The following is a 22,930-nucleotide window of genomic DNA, read 5'->3' as shown; positions in this document are numbered from 1 at the left end:
TCAGCCCTGAGATTGGAAGGTTGGAAATTTGATCCCTGACCAAGTCATACCAAAGATTGTAAAAAGAGACCCAATGCACCTGTGCGTGGCACTAAGCATTAAGGAGATATATTGGGGTTAAGGCCCTGCAATTTACTAACATCCTGTCCAGGGGGTGTACTTGTACATCAAGCTGCCTCATGCTACAGAAACAGGAAATAGGCTCCTGCTCCTATGAGGTGTTCCGGCTCGTGCAAGGCTACTTACATTCAACCAAACATATAGGTTTCAGGAAATATGATTGTTGTCATTTTACAGAAAAGACTCACAATACAGCTGAGCAGTGAGATGAATCAAATGAATTTAACATGGGATGAAGACCTCAAAACAGACTGCAACAAAAGCCACCATATGAGAAGCTTCTAATCCACACAGTAAGGTTTGGTTCATTGATTGAACCTCTCCAATCCCGAAACTGACCTTTCTCGATCAGCTGTCTCCATCTCTTGGACCAGGCGGTCAGCTGGTCACCATAGGCCTTCTCAATCTTGGCACGTTCCTGAAGGCAGCCCATGAGGTCATTGCAGAGTCGGTGGCCGTCGTCAATCCGCTTGACGGCACGCTTGTAGTTCCCCACCTGAGAATAGTGAGAGGTTAGATTAAAGGTCCAAGTTACATAAAATAGGAAAACACAAGGCTTCCCTTGAATTGACATACTGGTATCAAAGATTGAGGAGGAGGATGCAGTCATTTGCACACAAAAAATCTAAAATATGCAAGTGCAATACGCCAAATCTTTAATACCACTAAGACATTTTAAAATGGAAATAACTAATCTGATGGGCCAACATAAACTGTAAATGCATGTTATTTCTTGAGAGAGTCAAATTAGAAATGTAGTCAAATGGAGTAAAATACTACAACTCTGATGTAGTGATGAAAATGATATATTATCTATTAATACCCTTGAGTAACAAAGAATCATCTGTACTCTCTTTCATCATTCTCATACTACCTTAAGAGATGCCACCTTAAGAGATGCCACCTTAAAGACGTCATCCAGTGATTTTGGAACTATTCCTGCTGAAAAGTGATATCCCAAGAATAATGACAGTAAAGTACACACACTAAAGTGTAAAAAAATATGTTTTTAGCAAAATAGTGTTTTTTAAACACCTGCAAACTTCAAGGAGTAGGCCATTCTAGCAGTTGGTCTGATGGTGACTTTGTGATGTCATCGGCCTCCCCCCTTGCTTGAAGAAAAATAGAGGAGCGATAGAGACCAAAATAGGAAAGGCCCCACTTGTGCCATGTCATGAGGATACCTGGACCACCTTTTGAGATGTGCCTTTTATTAAGTAAATCAGGTCTTAAATGAGGTGAAAGGGAGACTGGAATATGACTTTATTATACGCAGTACAGAGATCTGAGGCCCCTCCCCCTCGTGCCTGCAGGGGGCGTGAGCTCATGGTGCATGACGGAGGGAGGGGGAGCTCGTGCCTGTGCATGTGTAGTTATGCAATGGCAGCGGCTTTGTGTGAGTGTGTGTGTGCGCTCTGTGTGTGTGTGTGTGTGTGTGTGTGTGTGTGTGTGTCTAATGGCCCGTGCATGTATGTGTGTTTGTCCCTGTGTGTGCGCACGCACGTCTGTGTGTGTGCTTGTGCACTGTGACTGCTATAATCCTGTACTCTGCTCTAATGCAGGCAGACAGATTATCAGGGATAGGACACTGACAGGACGAGGCAGAGACAGGAATGCAGCCCACAGTCACAGACCACTCTGTCCATTAAGACAGGATGGGCCCTGGGCTGGGTGGGACAGGTGTAGGGTACAGGGTACAGTGATTGCATCTGATTGCAGCAACAACAACCTGACACACACAAACTTGAGTTCTCCACTTCAGGTTATCAACAGTGTCTGTAGCCATACATTGTCCTCTATGTAAGATTAAAAACAAAGCCCCTTTGAGCAGAGTTGACAGTATATAGATGATATACAGATTTGTATTTGGTGTGTTTTTTGTCAGATATGTGCTTTTCATATCAAAACATCTAGCCCTGTGAGAGTCATTATGCTATTCACTATGCTGTGGCCAGGGCTTTCTTGGCCACATAGAGATCTATACAGGGCAGGTGCATGTGGGCTGAATGGCTCCCTCAGTGCTGCTTCTAACTGAGAGGCTCTGTCTGTCTGTGTGTCTGTGATCCTCCTCCATACGAAGACACAAAAGGGTCTCTGTGTTCAGTGAATTCATTAGCACTAATTGGATATTTTCTGTGCAACAACAACAATATCACCGCATTGGAATAAGCAACCATATTCCTATGGATCTTCGCGGAAATGAAATGACCTATTGTATCATGTTTGTTTTCTGTTGTCAATAACCTTTTCAAACAGAGAAAAGAAGATGGTGGCCAGTCATGCCTATGTTTAATGTCTCCTAAAGAGGGATTGTTGTGTGTGACTTGGCTTATAAAGGTCGATAGGATATTCCTTCATAGCCCAGAAGAACAGTATGGATGGTGTTTTCTGAAGTACCTCCCAAAAGCTGTCCATAGCGTCGTCAGCAGCAGCAGCAGATTCATCGTAGGACCCCGACATTTTCCTGGTTGTGGCAAAGCAGGCTAAACTCTAAATGTGTCAGCAGCAGAGCTGGGTTCCTCAAGCACTGGAAGAGAAAGAGAGAGAGAAAGAGGAGAAAAGGAGGAAAGAGTGAGAATGCATAGATATCATTTCTACATAGAAATGTATAAAATGCAATACAGTAGAACATCCTACACTCTTAGAAAAAAAGGTGCTATCTAGAACCTAAAACTATTCTTCGGCTGTCCCCATAAGAGAACCATTTGAAGAACCCTTTTGGTTCTTTTTCGAGTGTACAACATTCATCATTTACGACATGATGTGATATGATATACAATACTTGGGCTCTCTATGGTATTCAGAAACCATATGTTTTCCATAACCACTCAATGAGCAGCACTGATGAAAGGCTTCCTTTGGAGGCTCTGAGATAGCTCTAATAATAAGGTGAAAATAGTATTCTCTCCCCATGAATACTGCTCCCTGGCCCCAGGGGAAAGAAAGGCCATTTTCCACATGCCTGTCCCAGAAACCATAGCACAGACACCACAGGGAACACAGCATCACTGTCATCATGGAGGTATGACCCTGCATTGTACTACATAGTAGCTAAGCATAAAGTGTTCCTCTACCCTGACATATTCCATCTGGAAGACTGCAACACTACACCCTGACTGCACACAGACATGTAGGCATACTAACACACATGCACGTGTGCAAACGCACGCAAGGCGTGAGCACATTGACACAAGCACACACATGGACACACACAGACACACACACGGGCACTCGTGCACGCGTGCACACACACACACACACGCACAACTGGATTTCCGTTTGGAAAATGTGGCGCCAGATAACGTGACCGGGAAGATTTTAATTTACCTGCCATTTGAGAAATTTACCGGACCCATATGCATTGAGTGCATAACCCATTAGTTCGTCCATCCACAGAGCTCAGAATGATAGAAATCCCATTCAGATTATGGAAATATTTCTAACAGAACATGCAACTCATGTAATGAAGCAGCCAATAAAACGTCATTTTCAAATATTAGCCGAAATACCATTCTAAACAGCGCACATGATAGCGGTTCCATATGTGACATACCGGGGAATCTGAAGATGCAAGGTAGGTTGGGTTGCTATTATGACTAGGATTGTACTTTCGGATTCTGGACAACGGAAGAAAGAATGATATTAATACCAATAGAACAGAAGAGAAATGGCAAAGTGGTGGGTCCAACAGGGAAGTAAATTGAAATACATTTGACAAAAGAATATAATTACTCCTGTCTATACTAAAATAAAGAAATAATTAAAAATACTTCACCAGAAAGGAAGACCTAGCAACAGAAGAATCATCATTAGCTTATTATGATTTAATTTTGGGCTGTGGATTGTTTCAAATCACAAGCTCGTAGGCCTATGCCTATTAGGAAAAACCCAAATTGGGCAATAGGCCAAGTTGATTGTTTAGCTGTGGCTGTCAGTGAAAAGTATCTAAAATATGTCTGAAGATAATGTGTCTTGAGTATAATTTCAAATGTTGAGACAAGAAGGGAGGGGGGTGCGGCAAAGATACAGGCGAGTCTCTCTCAAGAATGGCTCAACTGTCTCTTGCCAATTCTTGCACATTCATTGTTTCATTGTGAATTGTTTGCCCTTTGATAAACATGTTTTATCAATTCCCCATTACGTACAGTACCAGTCAAAAGTTTGGACACACCTACCCATTCAAGGGTTTTACTTTATTTTGACTATTTTCTACATTGTAGAATAACAATAAAGACATCAAAACTATGAAATAACACATATGGAATCATGTACTAACCAAAAAAGTGTTAAACAAATCAAAATATATTTTATACTTGAGATTCTTTAAATAGCCACCCTTTGTCTTGATGACAGATTTGCACACTCTGTGGTAGTCACCTGGAATGCATTTCAATTAACAGGTTTGTCTTCTTAAAAGTTAATTTGTGGAATTTCTTTCCTTCTTAATGTGTTTGAGCCAGTCAGTTGTGTTGTGACAAGGTAGGGGTGGTATACATAAGATAGCCCTATTTGGTAAAAGACCAAGTCTATATTATGGCAAGAACAGCTCAAATAAACAAAGCCAAATGACAGTCCATCATTACTTTAAGACATGAAAGTCAGTCAATCCGGAAAATGTCAAGAACTTTTAAAGTTTCTTCAAGTGCAGTCGCAAAAACCATCAAGAGCTATGATGAAACTGGCTCTCATGGAGGGGAGCCACAGGAAAGGAAGACCCAGAGTTACCTCTGCTGCAGAAGATAAGTTCATGAGAGTTAACGGCACCTCAGATTGCAGCCCAAATAAAGGGTTCACAGCGTTAAAGTAACAGACACATCTCAACAGCAACTGTTCAGAGGAGACTGTCACGCCCTGATTAGTTTCACCTGTCCTTGTGATTGTCTCCACCCCCCTCTAGGTGTCACCTATATTCCCTATTACCCTCAGTGTATTTATACCTGTGTTCTCTGTTTGTCTGTTGCCAGTTTGTCTTGTCTAGTCAAGTCAACCAGCATGGTTTTTCTGTACGCCTGCTGTTTCCAAGTCTCTGTTTTTCTAGTCCTCCCGGTTCTGACCTTTGCCTGCCCTGACACTGAGCCCGCCTGCCTGACCATTCAGTCTGCCCTGACCTCGAGCCTGCCTGCCACTCTGTACCTCCTGGACTCTGACCTGATTTGTCGGCATCTGGGTCTCACCCTGTATCGTTATAGAAACTGCGTGAATCAGGCCTTCATGGTCAAATTTCTGCAAAGAAACCACTACTAAAGGACACCAATAAGAAGAGACTTGCATGGACCAAGAAATAAGAGCAATGGACATTAGACCTGGGAAAATCTGTCCTTTGGTCTGAAGAGTCCAAATTTGAGATTTTTGGTTCCAACCGCCGTGTCTTTGTGAGACGCAGAGTATGTGAACGGATGAACTCTGCATGTGTGGTTCCCACTGTGAAGCATAGAGGAGAAGGTGTGATGGTGTGGGGGTGCTTTGCTGGTGACACTGTCTGTGATTTATTTAGAATTCAAGGCACACTTAACTAGCATGGCTACCACAGCATTCTGCAGCAATACGCCATCCCATATGGTTTACGCTTAGTGGGACTATCATTTGTTTTTCAACAGGACAATGACCCAACACACTTCCAGGCTGTGTAAGGGCTATTTGACCAAGAAGGAGAGTGATGGAGTGCTACATCAGATGACCTGGCCTCCACAATCACCTGACCTCAACCCAATTGAGATGGTTTGGGATAAGTTGGACCACAGAGTGAAGGAAAAGCAGCCAACCAGTGCTCAGCATATGTGGGAACTCCTTCAAGACTGCTGGAAAAGCATTCCTCATGAAGCTGGTTGAGAGAATGCCAAGAGTATGCAAAGCTGTCATCAAGGCAAAGCATGGCTACTTTGAAGAATTTAAAATATATTTTGATTGAATATTTATTTGGTAACTACATGATTCCATATACAGTTGAAGTCGGAAGTTAGTCATTAAAACTTGTTTTTCAACCACTTTCTTGTTAACAAACTATAGTTTTGGCAAGTCGGTTAGGACATCTACTTTGTGCATGACACAAGTAATTTTTCCAACAATTGTTTACAGAGATTATTTCGCTTATAATTCACTGTATCACAATTCCAGTGGGTCAGAAGTAGACCTCAATCCTGTAGAAAATTTGTGGGCAGAACTGAAAAAGCGTGTGCGAGCAAGGAGGTCTACAAACCTGACTCAGTTACACCAGCTCTGTCAGGAGGAATGGGCCAAAATTCACTCAACTTATTGTGGGAAGCTTGTGGAAGGCTACCTGAAATGTTTGACCCAAGTTAAACAATATAAAGGCAATGCTACCAAATACTAATTGAGTGTATGTAAACTTCTGACCCACTGGGAATGTGCTGAAAGAAATAAAAGCGTAAATAAATAATTCTCTCTACTATTATTCTGACATTTCACATTCTTAAAATAAAGTTGTGATCCTAACTGACCTAAAACAGAGAATTTTTACTAGAATTAAATGTCAGGAATTGTGAAAACTGAGTTTAAATGTATTTGGCTAAGGTGTATGTAAACTTCCGACTTCAACTGTATGTTATTTCATAGTTTTGATGTCTTCACTATTATTCTACAATGTAGAAAATAGTAAAAATAAAGAAAAACCCTTGAATGAGTAGGCGTATCAACTTTTGACTGGTACTGTATGTCACCAGTTGTCACGCCCTGACCTTAGAGATCCTTTTATGTCTCTATTTTGGTTGGTCAGGGCGTGAGTTGGGGTGGGCATTCTATGTCCTTTTTCTATGTTTGGTATTTCTTTGTTTCGGCCGGGTATGGCTCTCAATCAGGGACAGCTGTATATCGTTGTTGCTGATTGGGAGCCATGCTTAGGCAGCCTGTTTTCCTTTGGGTTTTGTGGGTGGTTAATTTCTGTTTAGTGTTTTGTTATACCTGACAGAACTGTTTGGCTGTCATTTTCTTGTTTTGTTCAAAGTGTCTCGATTACAATTAAATATGAGCACTCAACACGCTGCGCCTTGGTCTACTCCTTCAAACAGCCGTTACACCAGTAGTAAATGTACTGTTAATCCCTGTCATTTGGTTACATACATTTATGTTAATACATGTTTTAATTACAGTAATTTACCATTCTCAGAGTTTAAACATTGTTTGCAGAGTTCGCAATCTGGTAGACGTGTGAGAAACAAGTTTTGGTTTATTTCATAACCATAATTTATTAGATTTGACTTTTTTTCATTTGTCTTTTGTTTGGAGTGCTCCATGTGAGCAATGAGAATGTGTCTGTTTTCTCTTTCCTGATTATGTTGCGGGAGTACACCCACCTGAGAACACATACGAGGTCCTGGCCTGCTGTGCAGAAATGTAGGGAAATGCATATATAATTTTTTTTTTACATCAATTACAAATTATAACATTAAAACTATAGTTCCTCACAGTAAGCTATTTGAAAAATCTTTCCAACAATCTCCCCCTCAGTAATCCCCAATCCTCGGTGTGATATAGCAATGGAAGTTAAAGCATTATTTTGGCTTTTTTCCCTCCCGGTTATTTTGGCCAGCAACAGTTTTATTTATCGCCTTTTCATTTTTTTAATCGCCCAAAAGCCGGCTATTGCCGACTAATGGAAACCCTGATGCACACACTGTATATCCGTTCTCTGAAAAGTCTACAAGAAGTTATACAGCCCAGATATCAGAAGGTAAAAGAGACCAAAAAATACATTTATTTCACATTAACATCTAGTGTAAGTTTATACAACTGTAGGTGCCCTCTAACAATGTGATTCAACTGCCAATTACTTTGTAAACCTTTCCACTTTCTAAAAAATATAGTGCTTCCTGGCTTTCCTCCAAGATTTGAGATGAATAGACGATTAGTATCTATTCCTTTGACGGCTGGTCGATGTTTCCCTGCGAATAATAAAATAGCACAGACTGGTTGGCGCTATTCTTGTATTGAGCTCTAATTGAAACCTAATCTATTTTGCTCTGGTTTCCTGTCTCAATGAACTATTTATTAGTGGCACCTCCTTCAGGCCTAGAAGTCTCCACAACTACCCAGTGCAAAATAGCAAGCACATGGAGGGATACACTACATGCAACAACGTTAAATGGTCCCTAAACAAGGAAGGAAATGTCTTAAAGACAGAATCCTGAGCATGTGTGCCAGCCCAACAACAGCCCCAATACTTGGTTTGAAACAGAACAAGCTACATAACAAGCTTTGGTTTATTTACAAAAACATAAATGACAAAACATAAACAATGGAACAATACAATCTCGGATTTGGGTTGATCGTAGAGGAAGATCGTAGAGTAAGCCATTTAGACATGATATTTTTCTCTGGTAATGCTCCCTAAGAGGACAGAAGTAAAGGTGGCATGTCTGTTCGGTCTTAGGCTGTCTTTGCCATCTAGCATCTGTGTCACAGGGAATCACCAGGTGAACTAACTTACACACTAACCATGTTCTGTAAATCCTTAGAGGGACCAACATAAGGTGAGTGTTGTGATCAGTTTGAGCCAACTTGACATATTAGTGTCTTTAAACACCTTACAGATGAGGATTGGTGGAACTCAGAAGCCAAGTTGTATGCACATGATAGAAAACAGCTACACATTTTCAGCCTTAATCTGTTACAAGGCCACCATAATCATGAACAGTCTACATTAAGACAGAAATTGTGTGGTTTGAGTGGTTGTGCCTGGGATTCTATAGCAGTGGTTCCTAACTCCGCTCCTCAAGTACCCCCAACAGTACACATTTTTGTTGTAGCCCTGGATAAACTCACTTGATTCAACTTAACAGGACTTGGTGATTAGTTGACAAGTTGAATCAGGTGTACTTGTCCAGGGCTACAATAAAAATGTGTGCTGTTCGGGGTACTCGAGGAGTGGAGTTGGGAAACACTGGTCTATAGGCTACTTGATATAGTATGCAATAGAGAGGCAATATAGATAGACAGTAGAGGTCGACCGATTAATCGGAATGGCCGATTAATTAGGACCGATTTCAAGTTTTCATAACAATCGGAAATCAGTATTTTTGGACGCCGATTTGGCCGATTGAAAAATTTTTTTTTGCATTTATTTTTTTAAGACCTTTATTTAACTAGGCAAGTCAGTTAAGAACACATTCTTATTTTCAATGACGGCCTAGGAATGGTGTGTTAACTGCCTTGTTCATGGGCAGAACGACAGATTTTTACCTTGTCAGCTCAGGGATTCAATCTTGCAACCTTACGGTTAACTAGTCCAACGCTCTAACCACCTGCTTTACATTGCACTCCACGAGGTTACGCGAATGCAGTAAGAAGCCAAGGTAAGTTGCTAGCTAGCATTAAACTTATCTTATAAAAAACAATCAATCAATCATAATCACTAGTTAACTACACATGGTTGATGATATTACTAGTTTATCTAGCCTGTCCTGCGTTGCATATAATCGCTTAGGTACACGTTGCGCCAACCATAAACATCAATGCCTTTCTTAAAATCAATACACAAGTATATATTTTTAAACCTGCATATTTAGTTAATATTGCCTGCTAACATGAATTTATTTTAACTAGGGAAAATGTGTCACTTCTCTTGCAAACAGAGTCAGGGTATATGCAGCAGTTTGGGCCGCCTGGCTTGTTGCGAACTTAGAAGACTATTTCTTCCTAACAAAGACAGCCGACTTCGCCAAACGGGGGATGATTTAACAAAAGCGCATTTGCAAAAAAAGCACAATCGTTGCACGAGTGTACCTAACCATAAACATCAATGCCTTTCTTAAAATCAATACACAGAAGTATATATTTTTAAACCGGCATATTTAGCTAAAAGAAATCCAGGTCAGCAGGCAATATTAACCAGGTGAAATTGTGTCATTTTATGTTCATTACACGCAGTCAAGGTTTATAAGCAACAGTTTGAGCTGCCTGGCTCATTGCGAACTAATTTGCCCGAATTTTACGTAATATTGACATAACACTGAAGGTTGTGCAATGTAACAGGAATAACGTTTTGTTTTCGAGATGATAGTTTCCGGATTCGACCATATGAATGACCTAAGGCTCGTGTTTCTGTGTGTTATTATGTTATAATTAAGTCTATGATTTGATAGAGCAGTCTGACTGAGCGGTGGTAGGCAGCAGCAGGCTCGTAAGCATTCATTCAAAACAGCACTTTCGTGCGTTTTGCCAGCAGCCCTTCGCAATGCATTGCGCTGTTTATGACTTCAAGCCTATCAACTCCCAAGATGAGGCTGGTGTAACCGATGTGAAATGGCTAGCTAGTTAGCCGGGTGCGCACTAATAGCATTTCAAACGTGACTCGCTCTGAGACTTGGAGTAGTTGTTTCCCCTTGCTCTACATGGGTAACGCTGCATCGAGGGTGGCTTTTGTCGATGTGTTCCTGGTTCAAGCCCAGGCAGGAGCGAGGAGAGGGACGGAAGCTATACTGTTACACTGGCAATACTAAAGTGCCTAGAAGAACATCCAATAGTCAAAGGTATATGAAATACAAATCGTATAGAGAGAAATAGTCCTATAATAACTACAACCTAAAACATCTTACCTGGGAATATTGAAGACTCATGTTAAAAGGAACCACCAGCTATCATATGTTCTCATGTTCTGAGCAAGGAACTTAAACGTTAGCTTTTTTACATGGCACATATTGCACTTTTACTTTCTTCTCCAACACTTTGTTTTTGCATTATTTAAACCAAATTGAACATGTTTCATTATTTATTTGAAGCTAAATTGATTTTATTGATGCATTATATTAAGTTAAAATAAGTGTTCATTCAGTATTGTTGTAATTGTCATTATTACAAATAAATAAACGTAAAAATTAATCGGGATCGTTTTTTGGTCCTCCAATAATCGGTATCGGTGTTGAAAAATCATAGTCGGTCGACCTCTAATAGACAGTGTGTTTACTTCTTCAAACACATTTCTGCAGTACATGACCTCGAAGCCTTGATGATGGGCTACTCATCTCAATCGGAACCCTGGAACATTTTGTACCCTGTGTGATGAATCGTGACTAGCAGGAGCACCAAGCAGCACAGGCAGGGCAGCTATACCGTAGTTACAGGACAGCAATGTCTGCATCAGCCCCGCAGTAATACAAACACAACAGTTATCGTCACTGCGCATCACACTGTCTTGCGTAAACCCAAGGCAGTTACACTACTGGTCAAAGGTTTTAGAACACCTACTCATTCGAGGGTTTTTCTTTATTTTTACTATTTTCTACATTGTAGAATAATAGTGAAGACATCAAAACTATGAAATAACACATATGGAATCATATAGTAACCAAAAAAGTTTTAATATTTTATATTTGAGATTCTTCAAATAGCCACTCTTTGCCTTGATGACATATTTGCACATATTTGCACATATTTGCACACACATATTTGCACACACATATTTGCACACTACTCATGAGGTAGTCACCTGGAATGAATTTCAATTAACAGGTGTGCCTTCTTAAAAGTTAATTTGTGGAATTTCTTTCCTTCTTAATGCGTTTGAGCCAATCAGTTGTGTTGTGACAAGGTAGGGGGATATACAGAAGATAGCCCTATTTGGTAAAAGACCAAGTCCATATTATGGCAAGAACAGCTCAAATAAGCAAGGAGAAACGACAGTCCATCATTACTTTAAGACATGAACGTCAGTCAATATTGAACTTTTCTAGAACTCTTCACAGAGTTCAAGTAACTGACACATCTCAATATCAACTGTTCAGAGGAGACTGTGTGAATCAGGCCTTCATGCACAAATTGCTGCAAAGAAACCACTACTAAAGGACACGAATAAGAAGAAGAGACTTGCTTGGGCCAAGAAACATGAGCAATGGCCATTAGACCGGTGGAAATCTGTCCTTTGGTCTGGAGTCCAAATTGGAAAGTTTTAGTTCCAACTGCCTGTCTTTGTGAAACGCGGTGTGGGTGAACGGATGATCTCCGCATGTGTATTTCCCACCGTAAAACACGGAGAAGGTGTCATGGTGCTTTGCTGGTGACGCTGTCAGATTTATTTAGAATTGAAGGCACACTTAACCAGCATGGCTACCACAGCATTCTGCAGCAATATGCCATCCCATCTGGATTGGGCTTAGTGGGACTATCATTTGCTTTTCAACTGGACAATGACCCACCACACCTCCAGGCTGTGTAAGGGCTATTTTACCAAGAAGGAGAGTGATGGAGTGCTGCATCAGATGACCTGGCCTCCACAATCCCCCGACCTCAACCAAATTGAGATGGTTTTGGATGAGTTGGACTGCAGAGTGAAGGAAAAGCAGCCAACCAGTGCTCAGCATATGTGAGAACTCCTTCAAGACTGTTGAAAAAGCATTCCAGGTGAAGCTGGTTGAGAGAATGCCAAGAGTGTGCAAAGCTGTCATCGAGGCAAAGGGTGGCTATTTGAAGAATCTCAAATATAAAATATATTTTGATTTGTTTTTTAACTATGTACTCTGAGAGTCGGGAAGGAAGTTCAGGGAGTGAATACAGAAGCGGACCGGTCACCTCTGCTAAGGCGCGGGAGCATGATGACCTAGAGCGCCAGAGAGAGAGCATATGTGACAGTACCCCCTCCTCGGCGCGTTCGGCTCCAGCCGCAGGACGCCAACCACAGGGACGATCCCGGGGATCCAGAGCGGACCGGTCGCCTCCGCTGTTTACTGTTTACTGTCACAGAGTTATTGCCTTGTAGTTTTATGAGCAATAAGATCTATACCAGGCATGGTCATCAGAAGTCGTGACTCAGCAAGGCATTAAATCTGTTTGATATGCTGCAGACAATGTTTCAGCCAGGGGAACCAAGACATTTCACACTTTGACCCGCTGGTCAGGTTCTCTAGATAACCTCAACCACAAGCTAGGACCCGCCCATTATTATTGGTGCGCTTCTCATTTCAGTGAAATCATAGGTCCGACTACCTGTCTGTCAGTCTGGCCCTCCAATTAGCCTCTGGATCCCTGGCTAAGAGGCATGCTGTCCTCCAGAGCCGGCTAAGCCCCTGCAAGACTCTAAAAGCTGAGCTCATGAAGAAACCCACATGGCTCTATACCGCACACTACTATAATATAGTTATTATACCATAGTGAGGCAGTTTCTAAATGTGAATAAAGCTAGATTATGCTTTCAACATTCATTCATTTGGGTGAAGAATGTGAATGTGAAATGTCATTGTCAAACATGCTCCATTTTGCAGGTATTTCCATACATTGAATTCTATTGGATAAACACTCAACCACACCTAAACATAACTTTATACTCTTTGAATAAACTGTATAAAACCTTAGCTTTTGCATTAAGTTATTTACTGTATTTTTGTGCAAAAACAAAAAACATTTTACATGATCAACGCTAATACTGTATATTTACATGTAAACACGCTTGTGACATTGAAAGGCTAACTAAGCACACCTAATCTTCAGCAGCATTACCATTATTGTGAAATAACAAGGGAAAAACAGAACTCATACCATTCCAAAATCATCTTATGAGACAAGCTACATGGAAGGTCACAGTCCTTTCATGCATGGTTACCGGCACAATGTTTGTTGATACTAAAGGATAATGTGGACACAAAGGTCCTCAGGCTCAGATGGTCACACAACAGAATGAGAATACATCATCCTCCGGTACTCAGGGTTGTAAAGTGGCATGTGCCACAAACAAAAGTGATCATCACTTGAGGGGATGTGTACCCCTGCACATTGAATCGGTACCGGTACCCCCTGTATATAGCCTCTTCATTGTTATTTTATTGTGTTACTTTTTTTAAACTTCAGTTTATTTAGCAAATATTCTCTTACATAAAAAAAAAGAATTACAAAAAAGTAAGCATTTCACTGTTGTATTCGGCGCATGTGACAAATACAATTTGATTTGATTGAATTTAATTTGGGGGGTAGGGAGACATGCTGCTTAGTTATTTTGGTCAATCCGCCAGTAGATTGTCTTCCTTTGCAATGCGTGGTAAGAAGGAGATGAGAAAGACAGAGAATAGCCTAATTGATTGAAACATCAATTGATGTTCAGTATGACAGGTGTCAAATCTATACATGAAAATAGCTATATCAAAGTTTCAATATATTGCACATAATTTTCATGTTGCTTGTGGTTTCAAGGCCACTAAATGTGCCAGTCCAAACAGATTCTACTTCTCCTTCTCAGAACAAGACTCAAAAGGTTATTTTCACTTCCTGTACCTAAAACTGATACAGTAAGCTGATAGTATCAAGCCTTTTCCACCATAAAAAAATGATTGAGTATCTTTTGCTCAATGAGGAGAATATGCCTATAAAAATGATCCAAACAGCTCTAATAGGCTACTACGATTTCTTGACAATTTATCAAACCATATCTCTAATATAAACTTGGTGCCCATATAAAAAACACGACCAGTACACAGTCTCTCCCTCAATAACTAGAGGATAGACGCTTTGACCAACTGAAGGCAAATTTAAATGACTTGGATAAGAGACATACATCCGAATGTCATATAATTGGGTCCATTAGAGTTTTGATCCAATCCTTGGGCAATTAATGAATCACCGACCGCTCTTGAAGACATAGCTTCCACGATATTGCACTGTACAATCAACATACTAGGATCTGTCTAACAGCACAGCCAGAAGGAAATAAAGGCAAAGGTCAAAGCCATTATGGCTCAGAAATGAGCAACAATATTAATGATTTTCGCTTACCCTATTTGCACCCATGAAAACAGATTGAAGGACACTATCAAAAAGAAAAGTATATCCACAAGCCCTTGTGGGAACCATACACGGGCTACTCCCTCTTCAAGTCTTATTTTGTAGTCCAGATTTGGCTTCTGTTTGAATTCATTAGCAGGGAGAACAGTGGGCTCTGTTGAATTTCTTTGTTTTTGGCCGTCTTAGCCAGACCCAGTGTGAACAAGCCAGTGTTTCTCAATGGTGGACAGATAATCCTGCAATGTTCCAATTGAATGGCTTAGAACGGGAGGGAGGGTGAAGAAGAGGATAGGAGAAGATAGGAGGAGCAATAGAATATAAATGCATTGCAGAGAGTGTGAGAGAGAGAAGGATGCAACGAAGGAGTCTGAGATTACACTAACTACCAGGATGTGATTATGTATTGACAGGCTAGCTAGCTAAACGTGCAAGGCATCCCAAACGTGTGTGTGTGTGAGAGAGAGAGATATATTGAGGCTGTGTTCAGTGTGTGTGATTGTGTATGCAAAAAAGCAGCATGCAAACCTACTGCCTGAATACTTAGATGAGGCGACTGGTGTGGAATAAAGAAATAAGGAGTGGTATTGTTAAACATGATGATGTATTATCTATGACTTCGTATATTGTGTAGCATGGGAGACCATGTTCATACCTTCGTCAAAGGGCTGTTCGTCGCTCTTCTAAAGCCTTGTGAGTGAGAACCACAAAACACTTGTAAACCTATTACAGTAATCAGATTTCAGTCAGGTTCTAACTTCATTCTCTCACACCCTACCATCCCCCTTTCTGACACTTTTTAGAAATGAGGCTGATTACCAAACCAGGTAGCTTACTCAAATACGCCTGAATCCATCTATAACTCACTCATCCAAACAATATGAATTCCATAAACACTGGTGGTTGTCTGGCACCCCAAATACAACTACAGTATCTGTTATGTTCTTTCTAGAATGATACACTCTACCTGTCATGGCTACTGTTGGACAGAAATACACTCTGAGAAGACCTTCAACTGAGAAGCTGATAAGGAGGACACTCAAGGAGAGAGAGGAGGAAAGAGGAGGAACAGGAGAGAGAAAGTGATAGGGAGGGGGAGAGTGAGGCTTCTGAAGGAGAGAGAGAGAGCGAGAGAGTGAGAGTGAGAGAGAGACAGCGAGGACGGGAGGTAGGGAGATGAGACTTGGTGGAGCAGGTGCATAGAGCAATGGAAGCTGTTGTGAGAAAACAGTTGGTGAGCGGAATAGAGAGTGCCACCGGGTCAGAGTGGTAGCTAAATAGATCAGGATAGAGACGTGATTCATCTCCGGGCGTGCGGGCGCTGCGGTTACAGCGGCAGGGTGGAATAAACAGGCTGTTGAATGTTGCTAGGAGACTGACAGAGCTACAGCGCTGTGTGCACGGGCCTTGCATCATCACAGTGGAGATGAGATGAGGGTGGGAAGCTGGCCACTATCCACATTCAGGCGAAAACATAAGGGGTGGTTAGGTGGATGAGTGTCGTCAGGTGACTCTGCAATCAACTCCTATAGGGTCTCCTCATATCCATAACAGCACAGCACCTGCACTCCAGTGAAAATGAGCAGGCTATATCAGTAAAAACATCAAGCATTCAGCGGTGTGTGTAGAGGGAGGATGGGTGTTTGGAAAAGAGTGTTAGAAAGGGAGGGGCAGAGGGTGAAAGTGAGGGGGGGTATTGTTGTATTTATCAGTGGAATGTGTTCTGCAGTGGGCCCTGTGCTCTGCTCTGCTCGCTGGGCCATGGATTGTGAGAGTCAAATCAGAGCTGACATGGCCATCCAGATGGGGAGACTGCAGCAGCATCTGAAAAATAGCCTCCCTCTCTCCATGTACCGTCTCCCCTGTCACACAGACAACAGAAGATGTTCATAGCCTCCCTCTCCTCTATACCTGTACTCCTATACCCAGACAACAGAAGATGTTCATAGCCTCCCTCTCCTCTATACCTGTACTCCTATACCCAGACAAAAGAAGATGTTCATAGCCTCCCTCTCCTCTATACCTGTACTGCTATACACAGACAACAGAAGATGTTCATAGCCTCCCTCTCCTCTATACAGTACCTGTACTGCTATATCCAGACAACAGAAAATGTTCCTTGAAACGATTCAGGGGAAAACTGGACAACAAATGTATTTTGGGTCAAAAAAATCTGTCTCTCAATCATGTACAGTTCTATGCAATGGCTGCTTACAGTAGTCTCGTGTTGCCATACCTCCAAAACCACATCGTTGTCATGCCTCCCTTTGAGGTTTGGAGAATGTTGTATTGCAAAAAATGTTTGAATGGTCTGCTGGTACCAGCAGCACAATTTTGATTGTATGTTTCATTTCAAGAACCCTCCCTTGACACGCCCATAAAAGCGGTGCTGTAAACGTTACTGTTTTCCTGTCGGGGTAGTTGCTGCCTATGCTAGTTTCAAGTGCTAGTTTTCCAATTATAAAGTGTGGGCGACAGTCTGTGATTTAAATTTATTAAAAGTGAATTATGCTGCTAAAGCCAAACGTCACAACACGTTCTAAATCGCTCTAGTGACACTTTTTTCCCCATTCACCATTCAATGTGAGCAAGACAAAGGAGCTGATCGTGGACTACAGGAAAAGGCGGGCCAAACAGGCCCCCATTAACGACGGGGCTGTAGTGGAGCGGGTTGAGAGTTTCAAGTTCCTTGATGTCCACATCACCAACAAACTAACATGGTCCAAGCACACCATGACAGTCGTGAAGGCACGACGACACCTTTTTCCCCTCAGGAGACTGAAAAGATTTGGCATGGGTCCCCAGATCCTCAAAAAGTTATACAGCTGCATCATCGAGAGCATTCTGACCAGTTGCATCACCGCCTGGTATGGTAACTGCTCTGCTGATCACACTGCTCATGTCGCATGCGCTCGCGTTGCAAAATACATTTCCACATGTAATTCAATCATTGCACCCACGCTGCTCGCGCATGCCAACGAGCGTCTGCATTGCCAGGCGCTAAAATAGAAGTTGCTTCTATTTGTGACGCAGATTGCGCTGCAAGTCCTGCCTCTCCCATCTCCTCATTAGTTATACACACGTGGGTGATTGAAAGACGAGCTGAGGTCGGTCGTCGTCATGGTAATAGTATTAGATGCCAATCGCCATATAAAGTACAAAGAAGAAAAAGCCTGGAAGGAGGAGAGATGACTAGAAACAATTCAGTTGACCGTTTTATGTGTGGATTAATTGTCAGAGTAGAGGACCTTGTGCATTTCAGGTAAAACAACAGCTCAACGTTTATATCCGAAGACAAATTAGCTAGCAATAGCAAGCTAGCTAAATAGGACAAATTAGCTATCAACTGCAAGCTAGCTAGCTAAATTGCCATACATTTTTTATGCTTTTCGACATGTCCCCAAATTAATATAATTGGTTCAGAGTTTTGTTTTGATATTTTAACCTGCGTGTTGTGATCGCGTTTGGTGTGGGGGGACAAAATCTATTTGCGCATGATGGCGCACGCACAAGGCCGGTTTGGGTACGGTGTAAGGTGCTACAGAGGGTAGTAACCAAATGGCCACCGGATGATTTATTATTGACAACCCCCCATTTGTTTTTTACACTGCTGCTTCTCTCTGTTTATTATCTATGCATAGTCATTTCACCACTACCTACATGTACAAATGACCTCGACTAACCTGTACCCCCACACTATATAGCCTCGTTATTGTTATTTTATTGTGTTACTTTTTAGAATTTTTTACTTTAGTTTATTTGGTAAATATTTTCTTAACTCTTTCTTGAACTGCACTGTTGGTTAAGGGCTTGTAAGTAAGCATTTCACGGTAAGGTCTACACTTGTTGTATTCGGGACATGTGACAAAAAGTTTGCTTTGATTTTGATTTGATCCACATGGTTGCTGGCTGCGCTTTGCTACAACCAAAAACATTGTGAAGATTGTCCATTATTTCGTTTTTGTCAGAACCCAAAAAACAGAGGCAGTGGGAGAACCTATTCAAGTGAGTAAATACATTTTTTAAATAAAAAACTATGTATTATACGATAGATAGCTAGCTAGCTGGCTACACTAGGCCACTTTGTAGCCTAACTCATCTAAGCTGCTAGCTAGCTAACTAACTAACTTTACACGCTGTTTAGCTAAGTGAATTAAATGTCATCAGCTAGCTAACTTCCTATTAGTTAGGTATCTTGATGTAATCAATGTAAATAACAAATGCAGTCTCCAAATACATTTGTAGATAATAGCCATGGAAGAGGGTGAAATTGCAGCTCCAGCTGTCAGTAAAGGGAGAGTGTAGCCTACTGGATAAGGGAGGTCATTTTTTGGAAGGACATTTTTAAAAGACATTTTCTCCAATTCCAGTCCCTAGAGGGGAAAACTTTGAGGACAGAGAGATAATAGCAACATAATGTTAAGTGCTGTCTAATTTGAGTATAATGAAACCAGTTTCTTTGTGATGTTTTCTGTCCTCAGATATGGAAAGCTGTGAACGCCTGTTTGCAAATGAAGAGAGAGGTCCCAATGAATGTCCTAAGAGACTAATGGAATATCCTAAATACCATGGGTTATATGAGTAGGCCTACCTATGTTAGCAAATGTTGTATACAAAAATACAGTTAATCACTCACAATGTATAAACCTATTACAATTGGAGCAGGCCAACCTTGCTGGAGGTCTGCTGGGTGTGCAGGGTTCTGTTTCAGCCCAGCAATAACACACCTGATTCAACTCAATTCAAATCTAATGAGTTGATAATCAAGTGTGCTATTGCTGGGCTGGAATAGAAGTCTGCTCACCCAGTAGATTAGGGATCAGTGGAGCAAGGTTGGCCACTGCTGGTATGGAGTTTTCTTTTTACCTGAAATTATGCTTTAGTAATAATAGCCTACTTGTTACTACTCAATTATCTATTGTTGTTTAGACTAAGATGTTTAATCTTTACATACGAGTTAGCTTATTTGTACATTTTGAAGTGATGAAGTGTTGATTCTTTGAAGTGAAGTGTTTATACTATTATTCAAAATGAACTAGTGTCAATGTTGATTAATCACCTATCACAATCCTGCAGTAAAGAGGGGAGGGGGTTCTGTCTGTAATGGGTCCGTGTTTCTGTGTTGTGTTCTCAAATCAACATTTCCTTTTTGTCTACTTCTAAGATCTCCAATCAGTTTTATTTGATTGTCACTCTCTCTCTCATTATATCAACGATGTGAATCAATTTTGCAGCTTATATGGCATGCATCGCCAATGCAGCTGTAGGCCTATAGTATGACGGCAATACTGGCCTTATGGGCATCTGTCATCTGAAGCAGAGAATAGCTAAACTCACACATGTTGAGCTCTATGTTCTCAATTCAAAATGATACCAGTAGACAATGTATATGAGGCAAACCATATACCAGATGTTTTACATGCCTTTTAAATGCTGAGAAATAAAATAGTTTAGTGCAAATCCAACCCTTGTAATTTAGGTAGAGTATGAAAATAAAGAGATGACAATTAGGCAACAGGAGATGAGCATTACAAGGCATTAACATTTTATGAGGTTCATTTTTTAAAATTCATTACAGTAATGTCTCTTGCAAAATGATTGCAGTTGTTCCCATAGATACTGTAGACAGTACATGGTGTCTCTATGTATCACTGTCTCTGGATAAGCTAGAGACACAGCTAACCTTCTAGGTCAATAATATGCTGTTTTTATTAACATTTTGTTGGCTTTATAATCGTGAGAGAAATTGAACTAGCTATTAAGCTATACCTAGATAGCTAACAAGGTCAGCAGACTTTTCTCAAAACTAACCTGTGTTGGTCCAAAAAAGTGCATTTGGGAAGTATTCAGACCCCATGACTTTTTACACAATTTGTTATATTACAGCCTTATTCTAAAATTGATTTCATTTTCCTCATCAATCTACACACAATACCACATAATGACAATGCAAAAACATTTTTTTAGAAATGTTTGCAAATGTATTAAAAAAAACTATTCAGACCCTTTACTCGGTACTTTGTTAAAGCACCTTTGGCAGCTATTACAGCATTGAGTCTTCTTGGGTATGCCACTACAATCTTGGCACACCTGTATTTGGGGAGTTTCTCCCATTATTCTCTGCAGATCCTCTCAAGCTCTGTCAGGTTGGATGGGAATGTTGCTGTACAGCTTTTTTCAGGTCTCTCCAGAGATGTTCGATCTGGTTCAAGTCCGGGCTCTGGCTGGGCCACTCAAGGACATTCAGAGACTTGTCCAGAAGCCACTCCTGCGTTGTCTCGGCTGTGTGCTTAGGGTCGTTATCCTGTTGATTGGTGGAGTGCTGCAGAGATGGTAGTCCTTCTGGAAGGTTCTCCCATCTCCACAGAGGAACTCTGGAGCTCTATCAAAGTGACCATCGGGTTCTTGGTCACCTCCCTGACCAAGGCCTTTCTCCCCCAATTGCTCAGTTTGGCCGGGCAGCCAGCTCTAGGAAGAGTCTTGGTGGTTCCAAACTTCTTTAATTTAAGAATGATGGAAGCCACTGTGTTCTGCAATGCTGCAGAAATGTGTTGGTACCCTTCCCCAGATCTGTTCCTCGACACAATCCAAAAGGTGCTTTAACAAAGTACTGAGTAAAGGGTCTGAATACTTAAGTAAATGTCATATTTCAGTTTTTAATTGTTAATAAATTAGCAAAAATGTCTAAACCTGTTTTTGCTTTGTCCTTATTGGGTATAATAAAATGACCCCAGAAGAAATGGCAGCAGTTTTACAGACGCCAACCAATTGTGCTATTATGTGTTTTTTTTCGCGTTATTTGTAACTTATTTTGTACATAATGTTTCTGCAACCGTATCTGTTACGGCTTGGTAATCGTGGAGGAGGAATGAGGCGCAGGAAGCAGCGAACACAGGGTAGTGGTGTTTTTAATATACACTCACACACAAAAAAACAAATGTTCCCACACACGGGAGAAAATACATACGGCGTCAAACAACGCCGACACGAACATAAGCCGTCTGACAAGAAACAATCATTAATCCCGCACGAACAGGAGCGGGCCAGCTAAACTAAATAGCCCCTCTAATGGCTAATTGACCACAGGTGTCACAAAATAAAAAAAGGGAAAAGCAAAAGGGAATCGGTGGCAGCTAATAGGCCGGTGACGACGACCGCCGAGCGCCACCCGAGCAGGAGGGGGCGCCACCGTCGGTGGGAATCGTGACAGTATCTTACAGCAGAAAAGAGCTTCTGGATATCAGGACAGCGATCACTCACCTCAGATTAGATGAAGATTTTTTTCTACAACAAAAACGATGCACAAGACATTCTCCAAACACCCCACAGGACCAACATCCCGTTATTTGCAAGAGGAAGCGACGCAGGTACAGAGGACAAAGAGCCGGATGCCTGGTCAGGACCCGGAGAAGCGGACTGGGAAAGCTGCCGTTACCGTCAATACTACTCGCCAATGAGCAATCATTGGACAATAAATTACACGAGGTACGATCACGAATATCCTACCAACGGGACATCAAACACTAATATCCTATGTTTCACGGAATTGTGGCTGAATGACGACATGGATATTCAGCTAGCGGGATATACGCTGCACCGGCAAGATAGAACTGGGGGGGGGGGGGGGTCTGTGCATATTTGTAAACAACAGCTGGTGCAAGAAATCTAAGGAAGTCTCTAGATTTTGCTCGCCTGAAGTAGAGTATATTGTGATAAATTGCAGGCCACACTACTTGCCTAGAAAGTTTAATGCAGGGAAACTTAAATCAGTTCTACCAAATTTCTATCAACACGTTAAATGTGCAAACAGAGGGAAAAATATTCTAGATCACCTGTACTCCACACACAGAGACGCGTACAAAGCTCTCCTTCGCCCTCCATTTGGTAAATCCGACCACAACTCTATCCTCCTGATTCCTGCTTACAAGCTAAAATTAAAGCAGGAAGCACCAGTGACTCAGTCTATAAAAAAGTGGTCAGATGCTAAACTACAGGACAGTTTTGCTATCACACACTGGAACATGTTCCGGGATTCTTCCGATGGCATTGAGGAGTACACCACATCAGTCACTGGATTTATCAATAAGTGCATCGA

At 41.4% G+C, this 22,930-nt stretch overlaps 1 protein-coding gene across 4 annotated transcripts in view; it reads right to left on the bottom strand.

The window, feature by feature from the left end:
- LOC115165808 (protein kinase C and casein kinase substrate in neurons protein 1) overlaps nt 1–22,930 on the bottom strand; it is a 52,578-nt gene that overhangs the window by 9,575 nt on the left and 20,073 nt on the right. For 3 of the 4 annotated variants that reach the window (XM_029719206.1, XM_029719205.1, XM_029719208.1), the window contains 2 exons: nt 2,518–2,647; nt 460–616 (listed from right to left, as the gene is read on the bottom strand). In XM_029719206.1, coding sequence (XP_029575066.1) covers nt 460–616; nt 2,518–2,580 — 220 coding nt within the window. In that variant the 5' untranslated portion in view covers nt 2,581–2,647. Of the gene's footprint in view, nt 1–459; nt 617–2,517; nt 2,648–14,829; nt 15,092–22,930 lie in introns of those variants that run through there. The other variant, XM_029719207.1, reaches the window with a different exon arrangement.

Source organism: Salmo trutta, chromosome 28 (genome assembly GCF_901001165.1).
Source record: "Salmo trutta chromosome 28, fSalTru1.1, whole genome shotgun sequence".
Taxonomy (NCBI): Eukaryota; Metazoa; Chordata; class Actinopteri; order Salmoniformes; family Salmonidae; genus Salmo; species Salmo trutta.
The sequence above is the reverse complement of the archived record's forward strand: the minus strand, read 5'-3'. Positions and strand labels throughout refer to the sequence as shown.